The 21,972-nt window shown below is 37.1% G+C and overlaps 1 protein-coding gene across 3 annotated transcripts in view; it reads left to right on the forward strand.

Moving 5' to 3' along the window:
• Positions 1-21,972, forward strand: part of golm2 (golgi membrane protein 2) — a 36,134-nt gene that overhangs the window by 13,220 nt on the left and 942 nt on the right. The window contains exons 4-10 of one of the 3 annotated variants that reach the window (XM_039773118.1): positions 1,720-1,810; positions 10,292-10,391; positions 14,833-14,913; positions 15,301-15,585; positions 15,714-15,869; positions 16,364-16,531; positions 21,217-21,972. The exon at positions 21,217-21,972 is cut by the window's right edge and continues 942 nt beyond it. In XM_039773118.1, the coding sequence (XP_039629052.1) occupies positions 1,720-1,810; positions 10,292-10,391; positions 14,833-14,913; positions 15,301-15,585; positions 15,714-15,869; positions 16,364-16,531; positions 21,217-21,293 (958 nt within the window). In that variant the 3' untranslated portion in view covers positions 21,294-21,972. The remainder of the gene's footprint in view (positions 1-1,719; positions 1,811-10,291; positions 10,392-14,832; positions 14,914-15,300; positions 15,586-15,713; positions 15,870-16,363; positions 16,532-21,216) is intronic. The other 2 variants (XM_039773119.1, XM_039773120.1) reach the window with 2 other exon arrangements.

Consider the following 21,972-nt stretch of genomic DNA (forward strand, 5'->3'; position numbering starts at 1 on the left):
AGTTGGCATCTATGTTCGGAAGCACTTGCCTTTTGTGAGCAATTGTTTTCGTTAATGAAAGCTACCAAAACCCCACATCGCTCAAGACTTACTGTCGAGGACCTTTCATCCCTCATAAAAGTTGCAGCTGCACAAGATTTCAAGCCTGATATTGACAAACTAGTTACTAACAAGAGATGCCAAGTGTCGGGACAAAAGAAATGGATCTCAGACTGTATAAAGGCCTTGCTAAGAGGCTAAGACTCTGTTTGTACGCTGTTGTACAGAGATTGTATGGAAACAAATTGCTTTTCTTTAAACTTTTAAGTGTTACATTTTTTAAATTTTACAGTTTTGGAAATAAAGCTACAGTAACTTTGTATAACAATATAATAGTATTTGTTACAGTGCAGCCCACTGACACACGTATGGCAGTCGAAGCGGCCTACCAATGGTAGTGAGTTTGACATGCCTGGGTTAGACCAATTCTTTTAATCTCTAGTAAAATCGTAGTGAAACAAGTTGAGTTATTAGAATATTTGACCACATGATATGTTCAGAAATTCTGTTTCAATAAATTTCCAATAGCGCAGCTCTCCTCAATATTTTGTACGTATTTTTTGGTATGTATCATATGCACATTTTAAGGACTACTTAAAAAAAAAAAAAAAAAAATGCTTATTCTTTCTGATTAAAACAAAACCATATTTTAGTAAATGACAAGTATGTTGTATGAAAACCACCCCCCTCTTCTGGACATTTAAATGAATTACATAGGCAAAGCAGAGGATCTGGCCACGCAACTTATTTGCACATTCCATGTCATGAAACTTAATAATAGCTTTCCTTCATTTTTGTGAGGAAAAGAAAATTTTGATGCATCATCTGCACGTTCCAAAGAACTAAAATAAACAATTACACTTTGCCATTTATTCTTTGAGAGTGAAAAAGAACCATATGTATTGCAGGGTTTCATAGTATTAACTATACTGTAATTACAAATACACCATGAAAAACAGAATGTTAACACAAACAAGGAAACCTCTAGCAACATGTTTAAACAATATATATACAGGGTGCTTTCAGGTCAAATTTCAATTGTCCAAGGTCTCACACATTCTAGAAAGGATCATTCTGTGAGGAAAGAATAATTTCCATACACATGTCTTAAAATTCTTGAAAATAGGTTCATCATATGTGACAACACATACAGGCAGAGGAAGAACTAAATCAGATCTAATTAAGTAATGATGTGTAATGATTTCAATAACAAGACAGAGCTATGTATGGGTGATAATTAAATCTAAAGAATGATTATGACAGTAGGAACCCTTAATAGTTTGAAAGAACCTCTCGGAAGTCAGTTGGGTATGTCGGGTTCCATATCGGTGTGTGAATATTGTAGCACTCTACTAAGATTACTAATTGATCATAATTAATAGCCTTATTCACATATTTGTGGCTTAACTTAAGAATATGGACTTGATGGTGTTTGCATTAGTGATATACGTACTTTATTTTATTCAATTTTAATGGTAAACATTAGAAAAGATCTGGCACATCAAAATATGTATTATTGTCTAGTCTTTGTTATCTTTGAAGTTAATCATTATAAGTTATTTCTAGGTCTGTCTCTTTGACACTATTGTGTACTTTTGTATATAGGTATTGTTATTGCACTCCACTGAGTACTATACAGGGTTTTTGAACTAATCTGATGGAGTGTATTTGTCATTTCAGCCTGCATTGTGTCCAGCAAATTACAGAGTTAAAGACACAACATGAGGAGGTTTTGAAGAAATTAACCATGGAGCTGTCTGAGCAGAAACAGGTATGTCCCTCTTCTAGATCATCTACACTAAGATTTTCTGTCACAGTTACTATGACTCTTTAACAACAGATAGAGTAAAACTATTTTGTTTATGCTTAAAAATTGATGAGCAAACAATTGCACATATATTTGAAAAGTGCAGAATGATCAGTTCTTTGGGGACAGTGTAAATATTGACCAGGTTGTTTATAGACTAATAAAAGCTTCATGCGAAAACAGTATACAAAAACTTTGTCTTCTATTAAAATCCCAAGTCATGTATGTATGGACTGTGGTGGTATAGTTTTCTGTTGCTTTCTGTGTTATTCCCAGCCCAGTTACAAAGGTTGTTTTGGTCTGTATGAGGGCTTACTGAAAAGTTTTGAGATACAACTGTACTGTATGTGTGCATTGTTTGGTGTTTCTGCACAGTGGAGGAGCAGTAGTCGAGGTCTTGTGACAGGACTGTATACCAGTAATAGGGCAAATTTCTGTTTAGTCATTGAGCTGTCATGACCTAGTAGTTAACCCCTCTTGCAGTTTTTGCAGTTAACCCTCTTTTTGCAGTTTTACAAGTGAAGATTCTTCATCTCTGTGTCAAAGGTGTATGTTTGAATTTTGTGTGAAGCTTGGGAAAGTGGTCAGGAGACTTTTGAACTATGGAATGGATACATTGAGCCAAAGTATTTGAGAAATGCAAAGAAAGGAAATTTTCAGACCTTTTGAAGAGAGAAATTCTGAGTGCATCCTTTAAAGATATTGTCAAAAAATCTCTGCTGCATGTATTTGAGCATTTCTTTAGTGTCAGATGAATAAAAAGTGTGAAGGAAGGGAAGATAGTTTAAAAGGATGTATTTTCTTCACTCTTGAAATATGGAGTGATAGGTGTCATTTGAATACATTTCAATTAACCCTTGTAATGTAATCTGTTGTGTTTAGAGTTCCCATAGCTTTATCTGTTCTCTCTCTATGTAGTGTTTTCTGCAGATAAATCTTTATTTGGCTTTGTACACTTAGATTACAGAAGCACATTAGTCTCAATATAGACTCAAATATGAATTCAGAAGAGTGGACGTTTTTAGGGTGTTTCCTTTTATTTAAGTCGTCTTTACCCTGAGCATTATCTGTTTTTTTGCTTTCTGTGCCCTTAACTAACTAAACAGCCTTCAGGGCTATTCTGTGGTGGGTGGTATTAATCGTATTTTATTTAGCAAAATTCTGTTCTGAAATGAATAAAAGACAACACAGCTTTGTTTGATATGATAAAATAGATCCAGCAACATTTTTTCAGCTTAAGGGTAAATTACGTACTCAAAGACATCCGTGGAAATTAAGAAGTGTATTTTAAACTGAAACGACAAAGTACAGTACTTCTGTTCGCAAAGAGTTGTGGGACTCTGGAACAAACTACAGAGATACGTAGTTTGAAGCAGAAGCCTTAAAAACCACCTTTAAGAAGAATCTGGATGAGCTATTGGGACACCTTGGCCTTTAGCTAAACAAACATACTTGATTTACAGAATGGTTTACTCTTCTTGTCAAATCTCTTTACATATTCTTATTCTTTTGAATGCTTTGATTTTGAGCCTGGGATAATTTCAGCACATAACCCAAGGGAATGCTACTTAATAATTAAAAAAAAAAAAAAAGATGCACTGTCTTTCATTATTGCCATTTTTATGTCATTAACATGTGATGTAGTAATTTCTTATAATGACACAAATTTCTCATGGGAGAGGAAATTATGTCATAATTAATTGCTTTTTAATAAAATGTCATGCACTGTTCTGTGCTGCCCAAGAAACCTCACATGCCTTCAGAATAATGCATATAGGATTGTGGGATGTGAATGGGAACCTCACACTGGTAGTTCAAACAACATTTACAGTAAGTATAAATCATACAAGTTTTAAACCAAGTGGCTATTTGGCTTATCAACAGCAGTGCTGAAATGAAAATGAACTGCTCCATTTGTTAATACCCAAATAAAATAACTTTAGAAAAGCTTAACTATTAAAATGTCATGTACTGAATAAGTAGAATTTCCTAATCACAAGAAAACACACACAGAGAACTGTCAAAGCAGCATGCTGCGTGGCTGAATATGGCTCTACAAGATTCGAAATTTGTTATTTTTGGATTTTGGGCAAACCGTCACATCAAATATTTGAATATTTCTTTGGTGAATAAGAATGTAGTCCATTAGTTAGGTGTATTTGAATGCTCCCAACATTTTAGTAAAGTTAATTTTCTAATTCTAGATTTGTACATGAATATAAGCAATAACGTATGAGAGAACTAGAAAATAGCAGAACAAAGACTGTTGTACAGGAGTTCTGAAATAATAGATTAGTGTAGAAATGAAATGTTTGACTTAACACAGGAAGTATTCAAGTTGGAATAAACGTAAATAAGGAAGAGATGTGAGCAATTAATCCAGCAGTAGTTGTGTCTCATTTGAATTTTTAATGAATTTGACTCATTTGTTAAATATTTTTAGTAAGCTTTTTCACCAGCTAATTTGCAAATATATATCTTACAATAGCTTATAGTTACAAAAATAGCTTTAAGCAATTTAAATGAAAATATCCTAAATAATCTTTGAATTCACTTACTCAACCATACTTGTTACACTGGGGGATTTTAAGCCCTCTATTGTATTTTGATACAAGTACTAGTTTAATTAAATTATATTTGGAAGACTACTGGAAGAATATAACACATCTTTAAAGCTGCATTTATTTTTAGTATATATGTATACACACACACACACACTAGGGGGACCAAGCCCTTTCGTGCCCAACCTCCAGTTGCGGCCAGAATATTAGTAAAATCTATAAATGTACAAAAGAAAAATTATTTATTGGAGTCAAAATCACAAAATTCTATAAATCTCTCTCTCTCTCTCTCTCTCTCTCTCATAATATAATATATAATATAATATAAAAAATCCTGGAATGGAAAAGCAAGGCGATGATACGTGATCTTCTCGGAAGTTCTCGAAAGCTATTTTAAAGACCCGTGATACAATAAAGACTGCCCACGGAGTGTTTCCCGGGACCGTAAACATGACACTTGGTGCTAAGAGATTGTGCCAGGGCAGTCTCGCGGGGACATGGAACATACGATTCTTGCAAGACACACCCTTCTTATCAAATAAGAGCACGGACAGCCAGCAAAACATTCAGTCATGTAAAGTCATGTGGCACACACAGATCCTGTGCTCTCAGCAAAGAAGATAGAGCAGCGTGGAAAAAAGAGACCCAAGGCGCAATACATATACAGGGAAAGGTACGGAATATGAAAGCAGTAACAGTCGACAGTAAACAGCCTTTTTTGTTTTAAGTGACTGTTAAGTCCGATCGAGGGAGGGCAGAGTACAGAATGGAAGACTGATAGCTGGGTGCTGATTGATGCGGTAAGGGGGAGGTGAGACCCGTGGGAGGAGGGGTTGGAGAGGGTGCTAGAAAGTTGTGTTTGGGCTTATGCAGTCGTCAATTGTTAAAGTAGAAGTTTTGTGTCACTTTATTATGTCATTCACTACAGTATCAAAAAAAAGATAGCACAGATCGCATTGATGCAAACAAAAGGAAATTAGTTTAATTCTGAGAATTTCAAAAACGGGGTTTAACTCGCATGCATTGATTGGTTACTTTGCAAAAAAAATTAACTTCTGCTGATGTGGATCATTTTGTCTGTGCTATCTATCCTAAATAGTGTTACAAAGTCATTAAACACAAGTCTCACAGACCTCATTTAAAAGATTCAGCATATTGGGACACGAAAGATTCTAAATATTATTTTTATAGAACTTCTGAAATAAAAGTGAAACTAATGAAATAGCAACAATTCAAAGAAAAAAAATCTTACAAGTGTGTATCTGGAAAACCAAGCACGGGGGTTGGCGAGCGAAGCCCCCTAATATGTAAAAGAAAAATTATTATTTAACGGAGTAAAAATAATGAAATGAGAATAAAATATACTGCTCAAAAAAATTAAAGGAACACTTTTTAATCAGAGTATAGCATAAAGTCAATGAAACTTATGGGATATTAATCTGGTCAGTTAAGTAGCAGAGGGGGTTGTTAATCAGTTTCAGCTGCTGTGGTGTTAATGAAATTAACAACAGGTGCAGTAGAGGGGCAACAATGAGATGACCCCCAAAACAGGAATGGTTTAACAGGTGGAGGCCACTGACATTTTTCCCTCCTCATCTTTTCTGACTGTTTCTTCACTAGTTTTGCATTTGGCTACAGTCCGTGTCACTACTGGTAGCATGAGGCGATACCTGGACCCTACAGAGGTTGCACAGGGAGTCCAACTTCTCCAGGATGGCACATCAATACGTGTCATTGCCAGAAGGTTTGCTGTGTCTCCCTGCACAGTCTCAAGGGCATGGAGGAGATTCTAGGAGACAAGCAATTACTCTAGAAGAGCTGTAGAGGGCCATAGAAGGTCCATAACCCATCAGCAGGACCAGTATCTGCTCCTTTGGGCAAGGAGGAACAGCAGGCCACTGGTGTGAATGTCTCTGACCAAACAACCAGAAAGACTTCATGAGGGTGACCCAAGGGCCCCATGTCCTCTAATGGGCCCTGAGCTCACTGCCCAGCAGCATGCAGCTCGATTGGCATTCGCCATAGAATACCAGAATTGGCAGATGCACCACTGGTGCCCTGTGCTTTTTACAGATGAGAGCAGGTTCACCCTGAGCACGTGACAGAAGTGAAAGGGTCTGGAGAAGCCATGGAGAACATTATCCTGCCTGTAACATCATTCAGCATGAGCAGTTTGGTGGTGGGTTAATGATTGTCTGGGGAGGCATATCCATGGAGGGTCACACAGACCGCTACAGGCTTGACAAAGGCACCTTGGCTGCCATTAGGTATCAGGATGAAATCATTGGACCCATTGTCAGACCCTATGCTGGTACAGTGGCTCCTGGTGCACGACAATTCCTGGCCTCATGTGGTGAGAGTATGCAGGCAGTTCCTGGAGGATGAAGGAATTGATACCATTGACTGGCCACCACACTTTCCTGACCTAAATCCAATAGAACACCACTGGGACATTATGTTTTGGTCCATCCAATGCCACCAGGTTGCACCTCAGACTGTCCAGGAGCTCAGTGATGCCCTGGTCCAGATCTGGGAGGAGATCTCCCACAACACCATCTGTCATCTCCTTAGAAGCATGCACCGATGTTGTCAGGCATGTATACAAGAACACAGGGGCCATACAAAGTGCTGCGTACAATTTTGAGTTGCTGCAATTAAATTTTGGCAAAATGGACTAGCCTGCCACATAATTTTTTCACTCTGATTTTTGGGGCGTCTTTGAATTCAGGGCTCTGTAGGTTGATCATTTTCATTTCCATCAAACGATGTGGCATCCTTTCGTTCCTAACACATTACCCAGTCTATATCAGTATAGATATCCAGGAGGATTTCTTTCTCCCATTGAGATCTGATGTGTTTTCAAAGTGTTCCTTTAATTTTTTTGAGCAGTTTATTTACACTATTACCGGTTGGAGTGTTCCCATTGAACTGAGGTCCACTATGCTCGATGAGTGTTTTATAAGAGACTAAATGAACAATTCACTCGTTTTAACTGATATTCTTATAGATAAAAAACTTTTTATTACTCATTTAAATAACAGGAAAAATCACATGAAAACTAAAGTGGTATGCAATTGGTCATCGTAACTCGACCTTCAGCTAACTAAATCACCTAAACACAAACATGGGTGTTATGAATAGATATTTTTTTTTAATAGTTTGTTCCTGTGAAAGAAAGTTTACTCAATCAAAAGTGAAAACCACGACTTTCTTGATATTTTAATTTATAATTTAAAAACTGAATAAGAAAATGAAAATCTATCAGCATCACATTAAAGTTCACAAATTCTGAAAAGAATATGAAACATATATACAGGCAGTCTCCGGGTCACGTACAAGATAGGGACTGTAGGCTTGTACTTAAGTTGAATTTGTATGTAAGTTGGAACATAATATATATAATTTGTCTTGCCAAAAAGCGCACATATATATTTTTCACTGTTTTTGCTTCTGTATCCATAAGTTTTCTGTATCAAGAAATTTCCCTTGAATTAGTATTGCAATTTTCATATCATGACATCCCTACATCTAGGGAAAGGCTAAGGAATAGTAGCAAAGAATTGTTCCTCCTTAATAGCAATAATCAATTTCCCACATGCAGGTAGTTTCAGGAACGTGTGGAGTCTGTCTCAGAAGAGTCACTTGGGGACTTTTTTCAGGTCAAAAATCTTGTGTCTTCCTGGAGTCTACCACTTTGCCTTATTTATGAATATAATTATTAAATTGCTGGAACAGATGAAGCAAGCGCCAGGAATGGTATGCCCTGTTGCTTCTGTTACTGGTTGAAAATGATTTCATTTATCAACGTCGGGCCATTAGTAAAATAAGTTGTAAGGCTGATGGCATTCTGTATAAGTTGCAATCTCATTTATTTATTTATTTTAGTACACAAAACTGATAGTCTTCGGTAAAGGTCAGTGATAAAATGGAGACCATGTACTTAGCTGAGAATTTGTTTGCTGGTTGAATTAAAATACATTGTCTGGAATATAGTAATGATGGGTATAAACAAAGGCAACACAGTAGTAGTTATGGCTCTTTTACACGCTGTTTAGGATGCCCTCCACAATAGGTCAACTATGGATTTTTCTGATTAGTGTACAGGGGGTCCTCGGGTTACGACACAGTTCTATTCCTACAACAGTGATGTAACCCAAATTTTGGTGTAACTCAAGACACACCCTATCCTTAGGCCGGAGTTATACTTCACACGACGCGATGCATGCTGCAGCGGATGCTCCTGCTCCGCAAGCATTATAGTGTTTATACTTGCGTGCGTACTTTACGTAAATCTGGAGGAATCCACCAGGTGGCAGTGTGAGATATCACGGTGAGAACATGTTCGGCTTCTCTGTGTTGTGAATTGCCTGGAACACTCATTAAATTCTGATGACACCTTACCGCAATATCTCTGAAAATTATGTTTATTGATTAAATCCATCAATCCAGGGATGTGTCCATTCCAGCAAGCATTGAGCACGAGGCAGAAACAATCCCTGGACGAGGTCTCCGCTCATACAAGCACTCGCATACACTAGCGTCATTTTAGCGGCACCAAATCCCCAAATCTGCATATCTTTGGAAGGAAATCTGAGCACTGTGGAATACAAGCAGGAAATACCAGCAACATAACTCCCTGCGAGACAGCAGTGCTATCACTCCACCACCGTGACACCCCCATGTGTATAATTATTCCACCCCTGGGTGTAATTATTAACAGTATTCATTATTTAAACAAAATTATATGTAAAATGTAACATACACGCTTTAATGCATTTCATCATGAAAGTGGTATCAAGTACAAATCTAAAGGTTCTAAATGTGCAGAGAGTTGGAATATCATACATGTCATGTGTTCTGTGTGGTGATCTATTGCTGCTTGCTGCTGCTGTCAGGTCCAAGAAGCTCGTAGCGATTAAAAACTGGGATGACGTTTACAATGGTCTGTATTAATGAGATAAAGTAAACTACGAGGTTAATGAGGACATTTCGAGATTAAAGCCGAAATTTCCACTTTAATCACAAAATATACGTTTTCACCGTGTCCTTTATTTTTTTCTCAGTGGCTCAAATACAGTGCTATACATTATGTTGCTGTTGTGAAGTTGCAAAAAAAAAAGACGGCACAAAAGTTGGTATGTGAGACTTTTAAAATGTATCGTGTCATTAAGATCGGGAATATGCGACGCTTGAATATAAAAGCACCACGAATGCATCTTTTATGTCGGCATTTTGCTTCACCACATCGAAGCATTCATCCCGTAGAATCTGCATCGAGGCTTTCTGTCACATGTTGATAGTAAACAGAGACACTGTCATGTTCTGACTTTTAGCACACTGCGCCCACCCCCCAGCACCCCCCGACTTTTTGCTGGTACTGCAACTTGCGTGCACACACTCATTTCTGAGGACCTGCTCAGAGGACACGTGAAATGAACGCTGGGAACACGTGGCAGCCATGATGCGGGCGCGTACGCGTTCTGAGCGTGAAGTATAAATGAGCCCTAAGTCACTTGCCTATCCTAACACATTTGCAAAATCATAATCTAGAACATAAAAAACACAATTAAGCCACAGAAAAAGGAAAAGGACATAAATATACTGTACTGTGGTAACAGAAAAAATGAGTGTAGAAAAAAAAAAAAAAAATCCTTTATTCCTTCTCACGTCTCAATGTTTTTAAGTTTTTGTGGGAGTGAGTGTTGTACACTCGAAATGTTGTATGTCGAGACGTTGTAACCCGAGGACCCCCTGTACTGTTTTTTGTGTTGTGTAGTCACTTGCTTGTTACACTTGCCCTGCAAAGAAAGTGCCTAGTTATCAGCCTAGTCATTTATCCAACAGTGTGTCGTACCTCTAAAATGTATATATTTTCCCTTTGCAGCGTAATAAAGATGAAGTTGCTTCCAACCCTAACAAGGCCAAGCCTTCTGTAGCAGCTAAAATGCAAAAAGAACCTGTGCCAAACAACAATGACAATAAAGGTTAGTTAATAAAATAAGATGCATGTATTATTACAGTGTACAGCAGGTCTCTAACATTAAAAGGTAGGGTAGACCATTCGCTTTTCCAAAGTGTGCTTTTCCATAGACCTTTTCTTTTTGGAAATTTGAGAGTTTCTCTCTAAAATTTATTTGTAAACTATTTTAAAAATGTTCTAATTTTATGTCTAGTGCTAATGTGATACTGAATTTCCCCGAGTGTAAATGTCAAGCCAAGAGAACCTCCACCATGTGATCAGTATGAGTTAAAAAGGATGAGCCTTCATTATGGATTAATTTGAAATTCTTTTTCACACCCACTTTTACCACTGTCTAGTTCTTCTTTTAGTGAAAGATTAGCAGTTTATAAAGGTATTTTTGAAATGTGTAAGCAAGTTTTATTTTTAGCAACTATGTTATTGCTGTTGAGTTAATTTAGCATCCTATTATAAACTGTGTAGTTCAGCTATTGATGTCAAACAAGTATAGGATTATCAGCTCTCTGAAGTTAGTTCACATTCTCAATACTAGTAGGATTTTTTTTTACCCTAGACTATACTTTTTGTTCTTGGAGATTTAAGTTATACACTGTGTTATTTTGGATACAATTTCAGATTATTTAACTCCACTTACTGTGCAGTTTTGAATTATTCTATTACGAGTTTTCTTCTATAGATTTTTCTGTAGTCAACCTATTAATTTATGCTTGCTTAATCATCATGTAATATGAACATTCACTGACAAGTCCAGAGCTTCATAGCTATTTAAAACAATATTTGCAGAGCTCAGTGAACTTTCCTTCCCTCAAATATGATTTAACATATTAAAATATTGTTGTATGATACACACATTTTTGTATAAGAATATCATGAAAAAATATTTTCTGTGAATTTGATAGTGTTCATTTTTTTTATAACCCTAAATCAAAAAAGTTTGGACAGTATGGAAAATGCAAATAAAAATAATGTTATGATTCTTGAATTTACTTTGACTTTTATTTCATTACAGACAGTATGAACCCAATATATTTCATGTTTCTTTTCATTTAATATACATCAGTTCCTGCATTTTAGGCATGCAGATCAGTCCAATAAAAGTTGGGACGGGGTAAATTAGGCAGGTAATAATTAAACAGGTGATGTTGACAGGTGATTGTAATCATGATTTGGTACAAAAGCAGTATACACAAAAGGCTGTTTCTTTGAGAAGCAAATATGGGCAGAGGATTTCCAGGTTGTCAACAAGTGCATGGGAAAATTATTGAAATGTTCTCTCAAAGAAAGATTTAAAGGGATTTACATATTTCTTCCTCTACATTTATTAATATTATGCAATGATTTAAAGAATCTGGAGGAATTTCATTGCATAAAGGGTGAGTGTTGAAGACTAAGCTGAACACCAGTCATCTCTGATCCCTCAGACTGCACTGCATCAAGAATCATCACTCATCAATAACTGATACAGGCACATGGACAAAGGATTACATTCAACGATGCCTCCTTTCTTTACCGTGCAAAAAAGAAACCTTATGTTAACCGTGTCCAAAAGCAGCATTGACTTTTCTAGGTATGGAGGCATCTAGGATGGACTATCACACAGTTGAAACGTGTATTGTGGTAAGATAAATCAGTGTTCCAGATCGTTTTTGGAAGAAATGGGTGCCAAGTTCTCCAGAACAAAGATGTAAAGGACCATCCAGACTGTTACCAGCTACAAAATGTTATCCAAAACCAGGGTCTGTCATGGTATGGGGTTGTGTCAGTGTCCTTGATAAAGGGTAATTTTATACTTCTGTGACAGCAAAATTAATCCAGAAAAGTATGTTGAGATTTTACAGCAATATATGTTGCCATGAACACAGTATCTTTTCCAGGCACACCCATGCATTTTTCAGCAAGCCGATGCAAAACCACATTCTGCACAAATTTCAGAGACATAGCTGTGGAAGAAGAGGATATGAGTACAAGTACTGGACTCGCCTGCTGGCAGTCCTGACCTTTCCCCAATAGAGAGTGTGTGAAGAATTTTGGATTTAAAAATGCGACAGCGACCATGTACACCTTAAGATGTGTTTACAAGAAGGCTGGGACAAAATAACACATAAAATGCTTCATCGCTTGGTATCCTTGGTTCCAAAACATCTTTTAAGTGTTTTGATAAGGATTGGTGACATTAGAAAATGGTGAGTGTTTTACCCTTCCAAGTTTTTTTTTTGGAATGGGTTGCAGGAATGGATGTGTATTAACAAATGAAATGAGTTTGGCCAGACAAAACATGCAATATCCTGGGTTCATACTGTCTGCAATGAAACTTTTTCTGATTTGGGATTTTATTTTGAAACTCTGTCTGGACAGTTTTATGTATTTTAAATACAGTGTGGATACACCATTAAGTATAATGTCTTGTTGAGCATAACAATACAGATCATACATTGTGTAAACTTCATACAGTTAGTCAGTGCAAAATTTAAAGTACAACACAAGTGTATCACTAATGTTAGCATATAAATAGTTTCTGATGATTTTGCTTTCTAACTCCTCAAGAAGTGTGTAATATTTTTTTATACATTAACAATTCACCAAGTAAACCTTATACAGCAGGCATGTCAAACTCCCTACCATTAATGGGCCGCTTCGACTGCCATACGAGCGTCAGTGTGCCGTACTGTAACAAATATTATTATACAAAGTTACTGTAGCTTTCTTTCCAATACTGAAAACTAAAAAATGTAACACTTAAAGTTTAAAAAAAAAGCAATTTATTTCCATACATTCTCCGTACAACAGCATACAATTAGTCTTAGCCTCTTAGCTAGGTCCTTATATTATTAGATAGATAGATACTTTATTAATCCCAAGGGGAAATTCATATAATCCAACAGCAGTATACTGATATTACATTCATTATATTATATTCATTGCTTATATAGGAGTCTTAAAGTCTGAGATCTATTTCTTTTGTTCCGACACTTGGCATCTCTTGTTAGTAACCAGTTTGTCAATATCAGGCTTGAAATATTGTGCAGCTGCAACTTTTTTGAGGGATGAAATGTGGTCGTCAGTAAGTCTTGAGCGATGTGGGGTTTTGGTAGCGCTTTCATTAATGAAAACAATTGCTCACAAAGGTAAGTGCTTCTGAACATAGACAGTACTCTCGATGCTAACTTACAAATCTGCATATACGAGGGTGGCAGGTAAGCAATACAAGCCTGGCACACCAACTTCGTTGTATTTTGCCTTTAGAAAAGAATCTGACTGCAGTTCAATCAATTCCATTTGGATACTCTCACACGCATTCTCAATGTTGTAAGAGTATGGTGACGTCAACAGCGCAAAGTCCTGTTCGTGTGAACTGAAATCGCGGAAACACTCACTGAATTCATTGCTCAGTAATACAAGTTGGAAAACAAATCCTCCAAAAATCAAATTTTACTTTACTAAGTTTATTTCAAAGTTTATATTGTAAAATAAGCCGATATACAAAAAGCCCCCTGACCTACACTAATTATACAAACTCAAATCACAAAAATGAGTTAATAAACAACTCGCCAACTTCTCGTGTCCACTTCAGATCTTCAACTGTTCGTTACAATACTAGCACAAAATCACATAAAACTAGAGCAAAAAAATGTGAAAATATGCAAGGTATTACTACTCTTGATGGTCAGTTCGGCCCAGTGGCCAGTAATGTAGCGGCTGCTGCAGCCTAGCACTTCAGTTGCGATGTTGTGGCTGCAACTATGCTAGCAGATGACGTTTCCGGTACCGTTGAGCCATGGGAAAACGTGCTTTTGTTAGAAGGCAGAAGTAAGAAAAGTCAATAAGTAACACCGAAGATGCAGAATGATTCAATCACAAACAATAGTAATCATTTTGTACGAGTTTAGCGCTAACTAGTGTCTGTCATGTGGGTCGCACAGATTTCTGTTGCGGGCCACATGTGGCCCGGGGGCGCCGCGTGTTTGACATGCCTGTTATACAGCACCCTTTGTCGCAATCTGACATGTGTTTTAGTGAAAATTAGGTGGCAATATTTTTTTCCCTCTTTACTGTTAATTTTTGTGTTTGTGTGTATTGGATCAACAGCTACAGTGTAGGCACAGAAAATGTCCCAATTTAAATATTTTCACTACTTGAGGGTACAGTCATTGTAACATTAAATCCCTGTACGACCTTTATGATTTATAACCTGCTTGTGCCTGGCACCAACTATTTAGAACTAAGAGTTGATAATGTGTTAAGTACACCATTATCATATTTAGCGATATCTCAAGTTTTTATATATGGGGTTGCTTTAGTCTGTTAATGCAGAAGTGCTTAATCAGCATTCATTAACTTCTGTTTTAAGTTTTCTGATGGTATGTGATTGCAGAGCACTGTGGGTAGCATGGTCTTTACAGTTGTTTTTTTTTAACATTGGCTATTGTTTCTTGTTCTTGCTGAAGATGTAGCCAAAGCTGGAGAAGATGCAGGGATGCCAGGAATTGAAGATAATGAAGTTAGCAAGTCAGAAATTGGAGCTTTTGGTCCGTACTATTTTTCGTTTCCCTTCCTTTAATATAAAGCATGTTGTCTATTTTCAGATTGTTTTTATCTTTTTTCATTTTTTTGTATATCCTACCTTAGTTCATTAAGAAGTAGGGAAAATTGTGTATAGTGTGTTGTGCTGCAGATCGATGCAGACAGTATGTTTGCTGCATTTAAATGTGGATATCCATGTGCTCGGTGGCATTTAGAGGTGAAACATTCAAATTTTGTGTGCAGTATCCGAAAATTAAGATATATTGTTTAACTGTTATTTAATATAAAGCTCAACATGTTTGTCATTGATTTTAGGTCTTTTAATATAATGCTTCATATGGAATTCTTATGTTTGATTTATTTTTTTTCTAATTCCCTGTTTTAATCACTAGCTCTGAAGAAGCCATCTGTTACTGTGATTAAAAAAGACACCAATGCCATGCCTTCCATTGTGGAGAAAGAGCATGTTGCAGCTCAGAATGCTATTTCTTCAGTTCTTCAGAATAAGCAGCCTGTCAATCCAGTGGAGCCTAATAGAATCCATCCAGAACTGAACAATGCAGATCATTTGAACCTTCAGGTTCCACAGCCAGGCAAAGACAAGATGTTGATGCTTGAAAAAGAGAAAAATGGCTTAAAAGCTGATGAATTTGGGGAGAAGCCAAAAAAACAAAAAGGTAACACAATATGCTGCTAGTTAGTTTTCCTCAGTTGACTGTTATGAAGTAGATCATTGTGACCTTTGTAAAAACCCTATTTCAAAATTGTTCTCCTTGCGGATTTTGAATGTTTCTTTTAATTCCAGAAATTAACCATGAAGTCAAAGTCAATGCTGAAAATCTTAAAGCAAAGGAGCCAGTGCTGCAGCCCCCTGTGAATCCTGCCCAGGTGCTTCCAAACAATGTTCAGCCACAGAATTTGAAGGAAGTGCAGCCTGTTGACACACGCCAGCACAAGCAAAGTAAGAGACTCCTTAACCACATTATGCTACACTTTACTTTAGCTTTGTTTGACCGTGCTTTGTTCATGACTGTTCTTTTGGGTCTAAAGAGCAGGAGGTACGTCAGCAGCAGAGCTATCAAGTCCCTTTTTGTAAGCTTGGCCATGGAATTATTAGTAACCTTGAGTTCAAATAAAAGACCTGTTAGATCTAAATCATTCCCTTTTTATATGGCTGCCATTCACTACACTGCATGAGGTAGGACCAGGTAGTTTTCTTAATAGTCTAATATTAAACTAGAGGAGAAGATGAGGAATTGCATAGAATTAATTCTTTCTTTATGCTGATGGCCTCTTTCTTCAGTCATCTTCCTTTTTTCTTCCCTCGCCTTTCCTTTAGCTGTCTTTCCAACCTTTTAATTTTTCATTTGCCTTTTCTTCATCTCTCTCCCTCTCTCTGACACAACACGCTTGCTATTTCTCGCTCTCCTGACGGGGACTTCTCTGCATTTTCAGGCCGGTTCTTTGATGAAAATGAGTCCCCTGTAGATCCACAGCATGGCTCTAAACTAGCAGATTATAATGGGGATGATGGGAACGTGGGGGAATATGAGGCGGACAAACAGGCCGAGCTGGCCTACAATGAGGAAGAGGACGGGGATGGTGGGGAAGAAGACGTCCAAGGTGAGCTTGGGCCTTGTTTCCATACCACGAAGTCTCCCACATTCCACCATTATGTTAACATTCTATATTCTACTTTTTCTAGCTCCTCCCTCCTCCACTAATTATGCTGTTGTATTCCCACCCTCACCCTGCCTGCATCCACACCTGTCTCACTTATTATCTGCCTCTGTTTCTGTATCATCCTTAACAATATTTAAGTTTCTCTACTTGTACTGTAGTGGTGGCTGTGATGTCTTGCACCAGATATAGTAGTTCAGAGTCAGTTTCATAGTACTGTTTTTTTTGTATTTGTGACTCTCTTTCCTACATTGTCACTCTTGAGTCAACATAATGACCATAACTGATTGTTATTACTTCCTGGTGTCTGCATGTATGTGCAGCTTTGCATGTACCTGTGGTCAGTGAAATATCAGTATGTCCTCCTAACACTGTGAACTCTCTCTCTCCTACTGTGTTTTATGCATGTTTTGTGTGTTGTGTGCTGATTTATATAAAAGTAAATTACTTGGGTATCCAATTAAATACCAGGCTGCCTTTCTTTATCAAAGATTTGTTTTATTCCAAGAGGCCTGATTAGAAGATGATGGCTGCAGTTACAGGTAGAACAAAATGAATTTTACTCTGAACATGCCCCTCTTTTACACTGCTTAGTTCAGACTACAGCAATTGCCATTGCCACCAGAAGTAGTGATAATTTAGTAAACTATTTCCAAAAAGTGCTTTAAAAGAGTTTTGTGGCAAATAGAACTTTAGAGTTCACTATAAATAGGGATGAAAGATTTGCAATGAAACAAGTCATTTCAAGGAATGGAATTTATGGGATAACTAAGAAAGGTTTCTTATGAGAAATCTTGGGGAAAAATAATGTGAAACTTCAGTCACTGAAATTAAAAAGTTTTGGTGGGTAAGGTCTATGGACTCCCTGACAAGATGGATGTCTTCTAGAGATTTATGTAGTCCCTTAAAAGAAAGGTTAGTTGTTAATGAAGGATCACCAAATAAACATTTATTTTGATCTCCCTATGCAAAAGGATGGACTGTTTACATGTGCTTTAATAACCTGGAGCCTCATGTATAAACAGTGCATACGCACAAAAATGTTGCGTACTTCCGTTTCCATGCTCAAATCGCGATGTATAAAACCTAAACTTGGTGTAAAGCCACGCACCTTTTTACGCTAGCTCAAACCCTGGCGTATGCAAGTTCTCCACTCGGTTTTGCAAACTGGCGGCACCCAACGTCAAAGCAGTGCTTTTGTTCCAGTGTGGTTTCCCTTTCTTTTTTAGATCCACATCCCTGACGTGGCTTTATCATATACACTGAAATTAACCACATATTGTTTATTAGTTTAAGGCATCTGATTTTAATTAACCTGTAACAATATAATGGTCCATGGAATAGCCAAACAATTCCAAATACCATAGCTGCTTTATTGTTGTTACTCTTGCTGCACCTTCTTCATCTTTTTCTTTTAGCTGCTCCCGTTAGGGGTTGCCAAAGCGGATCATCTTTTTCCATATTACTCTCACTGCACCACTCGGAGTATTTCTATCACTGTAGCTGAATGTGGAATCACAGCTGTACAGAGGCTGATCGGAAAGTGAGTTATTGGTATACAGCATCTAGCACACGCTGCCTCAGCCATGCTGCCTTTTTGAACTGCTCTCATGCGACAACCGCTTCTCCTTTCCTGTACGGACCTCGCAGTTCAGAAACGGTTTCATCCCAAGAACTATAAACGCACTCAATCAGTCCATCAAGTGCTCCTTGTAAAACTGTTTGTATTTATTAGTACAATCACCTCACTGTAAATTTGCGATAGTTATAATATTGCACAACCTGAGCCACTTTATCAAGTGCATATTTATATATGATGACGATATCATTTTTAAGATGAAATGCAGCAAAATATGTTTATTATATTATACAGATAAAACTAACCTCATTTAAATAATCTAGATTGTTAGTAATTAAACATGTGAGGACACGGTGTCGCAGTGCTAAAAAGGAGCTGGCTCTCCATTCACGGATTGCTCCTGCCTCATGCTTTATTCTTGCTGGGGCTGGCGCGACACTGGAAGGATAGATGGATAGAATAATTAAAAATGTACTACGAAGATATTTCAATGTTCCCTAAAAATGTTGAAGAATTGGCATTCTCAGCTTACAGATGGCTTAACATCTATTACAGAGCTGATTGTGTGGCGATTGGATATTTGGAGAAAGAAAAGGAAGGACAGGAATTGGGGGTTAGCAGTTTTAAAAGAGAAAGTACTGCTGCAATAAATTATTTAATCGAAAGTCGTGCACGGTGCAGCAAGCAACTTGCGGGGGGGCAGGAACAATCTCTGAACAGGGCTCATTACGATCACTGCGCCACCATGTTCCCATGTTTAATACATGCTTTAATTCCTATCATCATGAAATATCAAGCATACATCTCAGTATTTAAATTATTCAGAGAGCTGTAATATCACGAATGTAATGGATTCTGCGTCCAGTCAGAGCATGTAGTGATTCACACACACACAGAGCACATAGAAGAACAATTACGAAACAAAGCATTTAACATGCTACTTTAGTTATGATGGGATTTGAGAAACTAGTAAATTAAATGATTTTAAGATGAAGTTTATGACGTTATACTTTAATGACAAAATAAACTATGTGATTACAGTGGAAATTTCAAGATTAAAGTTGACATTTCGAGCTTTTTTTTCCCCTCACTGTGTCCCTATTTTTTTTTTTTTCTTTACTTTGTACCCTAATAAGCTTTCATATGACACTCAGATGGTGGGCTACGACTCGCCTTTTCACGGCGACTTTGATATCTGACAACTTCTTTTTTTATTTTGGCCACTGTGTGACTTTGTGAACTTGAGCTTTCGAGTTTCTCCGGCACTCTGTCACTCAATCAACTTCCTTTTGATGTTTATACCACTGTGTATACCACTGTGTAAACCAACAAATAGTATGTTTTTCCTTTCCTTCCTTCTAAGTGGTATTCGCTGAAATTCTTCTATTTTCCCCCGTGCCTTGGCCATTGCCTTTTCACAGAACGCTGCGCTTAAGGGCTATTTATATTGACTTGCATGAGCGTTACATTTCATGCAAACCAGGATTTATGGAGCGGAAGAATGTGGAAGTTGGCAAATGCACAGATTTATTATGCATCTGGATTTTTTTGTGTGTACGAACATTTCCGCTTTTGTCCGTACGCTATGTTATACAGTGTGGTCCAGATCTAATTATGCAGATCCAGATCGTCTGGATGACTTTGATTTATGCGGGGACGATTCTAGTTTGGCGCGAAGACGATTCTTCATGTCGTCAGTTCACACACTTCTTGATGGTCCGGGATTTTTCAGGTGATTTTCTGTGTAATAAACTTAAGTTATAGGGTAAAAAATTGCATAATTAGATCTGGACCACCCTATAGTGTGAATTCTACACACGGCGTTATGTATGAGGCCCCTGGTTGTTCACAGAAACCTGGTTTCAAAAATATAGTTTATATCCTTATTGCGCTTGGTTAACACACACAGATTTCTTCACTCGTAACCTGTTAATGTGGCCATTTAAGCCCTTATCTGGGTTGCAGTTAAGGATTTTATAGTCTGTGCATGTCCATTGACTATTGGTAGAAGATTTTAAATCCCACTCTATCCCATCCGTCTTTGTTTGGCACACACATGCAGCAGTCAGTGATAAAAAATGGTGTCCACAAAGATAAATTTCCTTCAAAAAGACTGTTGTGGACATGAAAAAAAATATATACCATTAAACAAAACTATGGAAACCTTTTTTTTTTTTTTTTTTAAATATTTTATACGTGGACTGAAGTATAGTGTGATACTGAATCAATTATGTTTAACTCGATGCCACAGAAAAAAAACAAGCAATATCATGGAAATATTTGCACCGATCAGCCATAACATTAAAACTACTGACAGGTGGAGCAAATAACAGATTATTTCATTACATTGGCACTTATCAAGGGATGAGATCTTAGGCAGCAAGTGAACAAACAGCAACCAAAGACATCTGCAGTAGAGGCCTAGCAGAGTATCACAAGGGTGAGAACCCAGCACTTGGAGATGACCATGGGTTCATTGACTGCAAAGGATTTTCAACCAAATATTGAAAATTGACGTTCCATTTATGGTTATGTTTGTCCAAATACTTTTGAGCCTGTGAAAATTAGGGGGCCATGTTCAAAAATGTCTGTCTTTTTTCTAAATACTGTGTCTCAAAATATTTTTGTTTAATTCAAAAGTTTAAGTTAAAAGTCTATATTGTACTCGCATTTTGATTGCTTCGTTTGAAATCCATTGTGGTGGTGTACTGCGCCAAAACTATTAAAAATTGGGCCACTGTCCAAATACTTATGGGCCTGGTTGTAAATGTGTTTTTTTTAATTTAAAAGAAATAAGGCTTCTGCTTTAGCCAGGTTATTTATGCTATCCCAGTGTTGTGTGTGCATGCAAGCACACTCAGTTACTAATTAGAGCTACTGATTAACTGGTATGGAAAAGCAACATATTGTAAAACCTAGATTCTAAAAAGTTGGTATTTAACCTAAAACTGTTCTGACACAAAATCTTTTATGCTGCTGTTTATCATCCTGAACATTTTTTAACTTTCATTCCCTCTGAAGTGTCTGTTCAAATGTTATTTTCTTTTAGATGATGACGAGCGAGACCTTCAAGGTGATAATGCCCTGGAATATGGAAAACGACATCCAGCAAAGAGTGTCCTGTAAATGTTGGAATAAAGAAATACTTTCAGGAAAATAAATCTCCAAGTTTGATCCTCTGGGATCCTTTCTGGTGGTGCTCATCCCCTTTATTGTTGGATGAGAGGAGCAAAAATCAGTTTTAATGATTTTTTTTTTTTTTTTTTCTTTTTCTGTTCTTGAGGACTTAAAGTGGTAGCAAATTTTTAATTAAGCATTTGTAATGTTATTTCTGCAGGGCCAAGGTGACTAAAGATTTTCAGCACAAAACACCTCTGAATCTAAGTTTAAGTCTTTGTTCCTACCGGATTACTTCGCTGTGTTCATTTCACTATTTTGTGAACTCTAAATTATATAACAGCATAAAACTTAGAAAAGGTGTATAAACAAAGACGATTTAGTTCATATGATTCCATTTTATTTCTTCCCCAAATGGTTTTATATAGGAAGCAATTTGCTGCAAACATGCTGGGATGGGCTAAATGACTGTTTTTAATGGTAATGTATGTTTTATCAGAGATAGATACCATTCATGTAGATGACTCTTTACAAGATATCACACAGATAAAAAGCAGATGTGAACTGAAAATTCATACTTTCCATATGTGTTGGAAAAGCAAAACACATACTGCCACAGCTCTTTTTTTATTTAATATGGAAATAGAAAAATAAGTAATTGAACAAGGTGTTCAATAAGCCATCTACA

The sequence above is a fragment of the Polypterus senegalus genome, chromosome 12, assembly GCF_016835505.1.
Source record: "Polypterus senegalus isolate Bchr_013 chromosome 12, ASM1683550v1, whole genome shotgun sequence".
In the NCBI taxonomy this organism is placed as follows: domain Eukaryota; kingdom Metazoa; phylum Chordata; class Cladistia; order Polypteriformes; family Polypteridae; genus Polypterus; species Polypterus senegalus.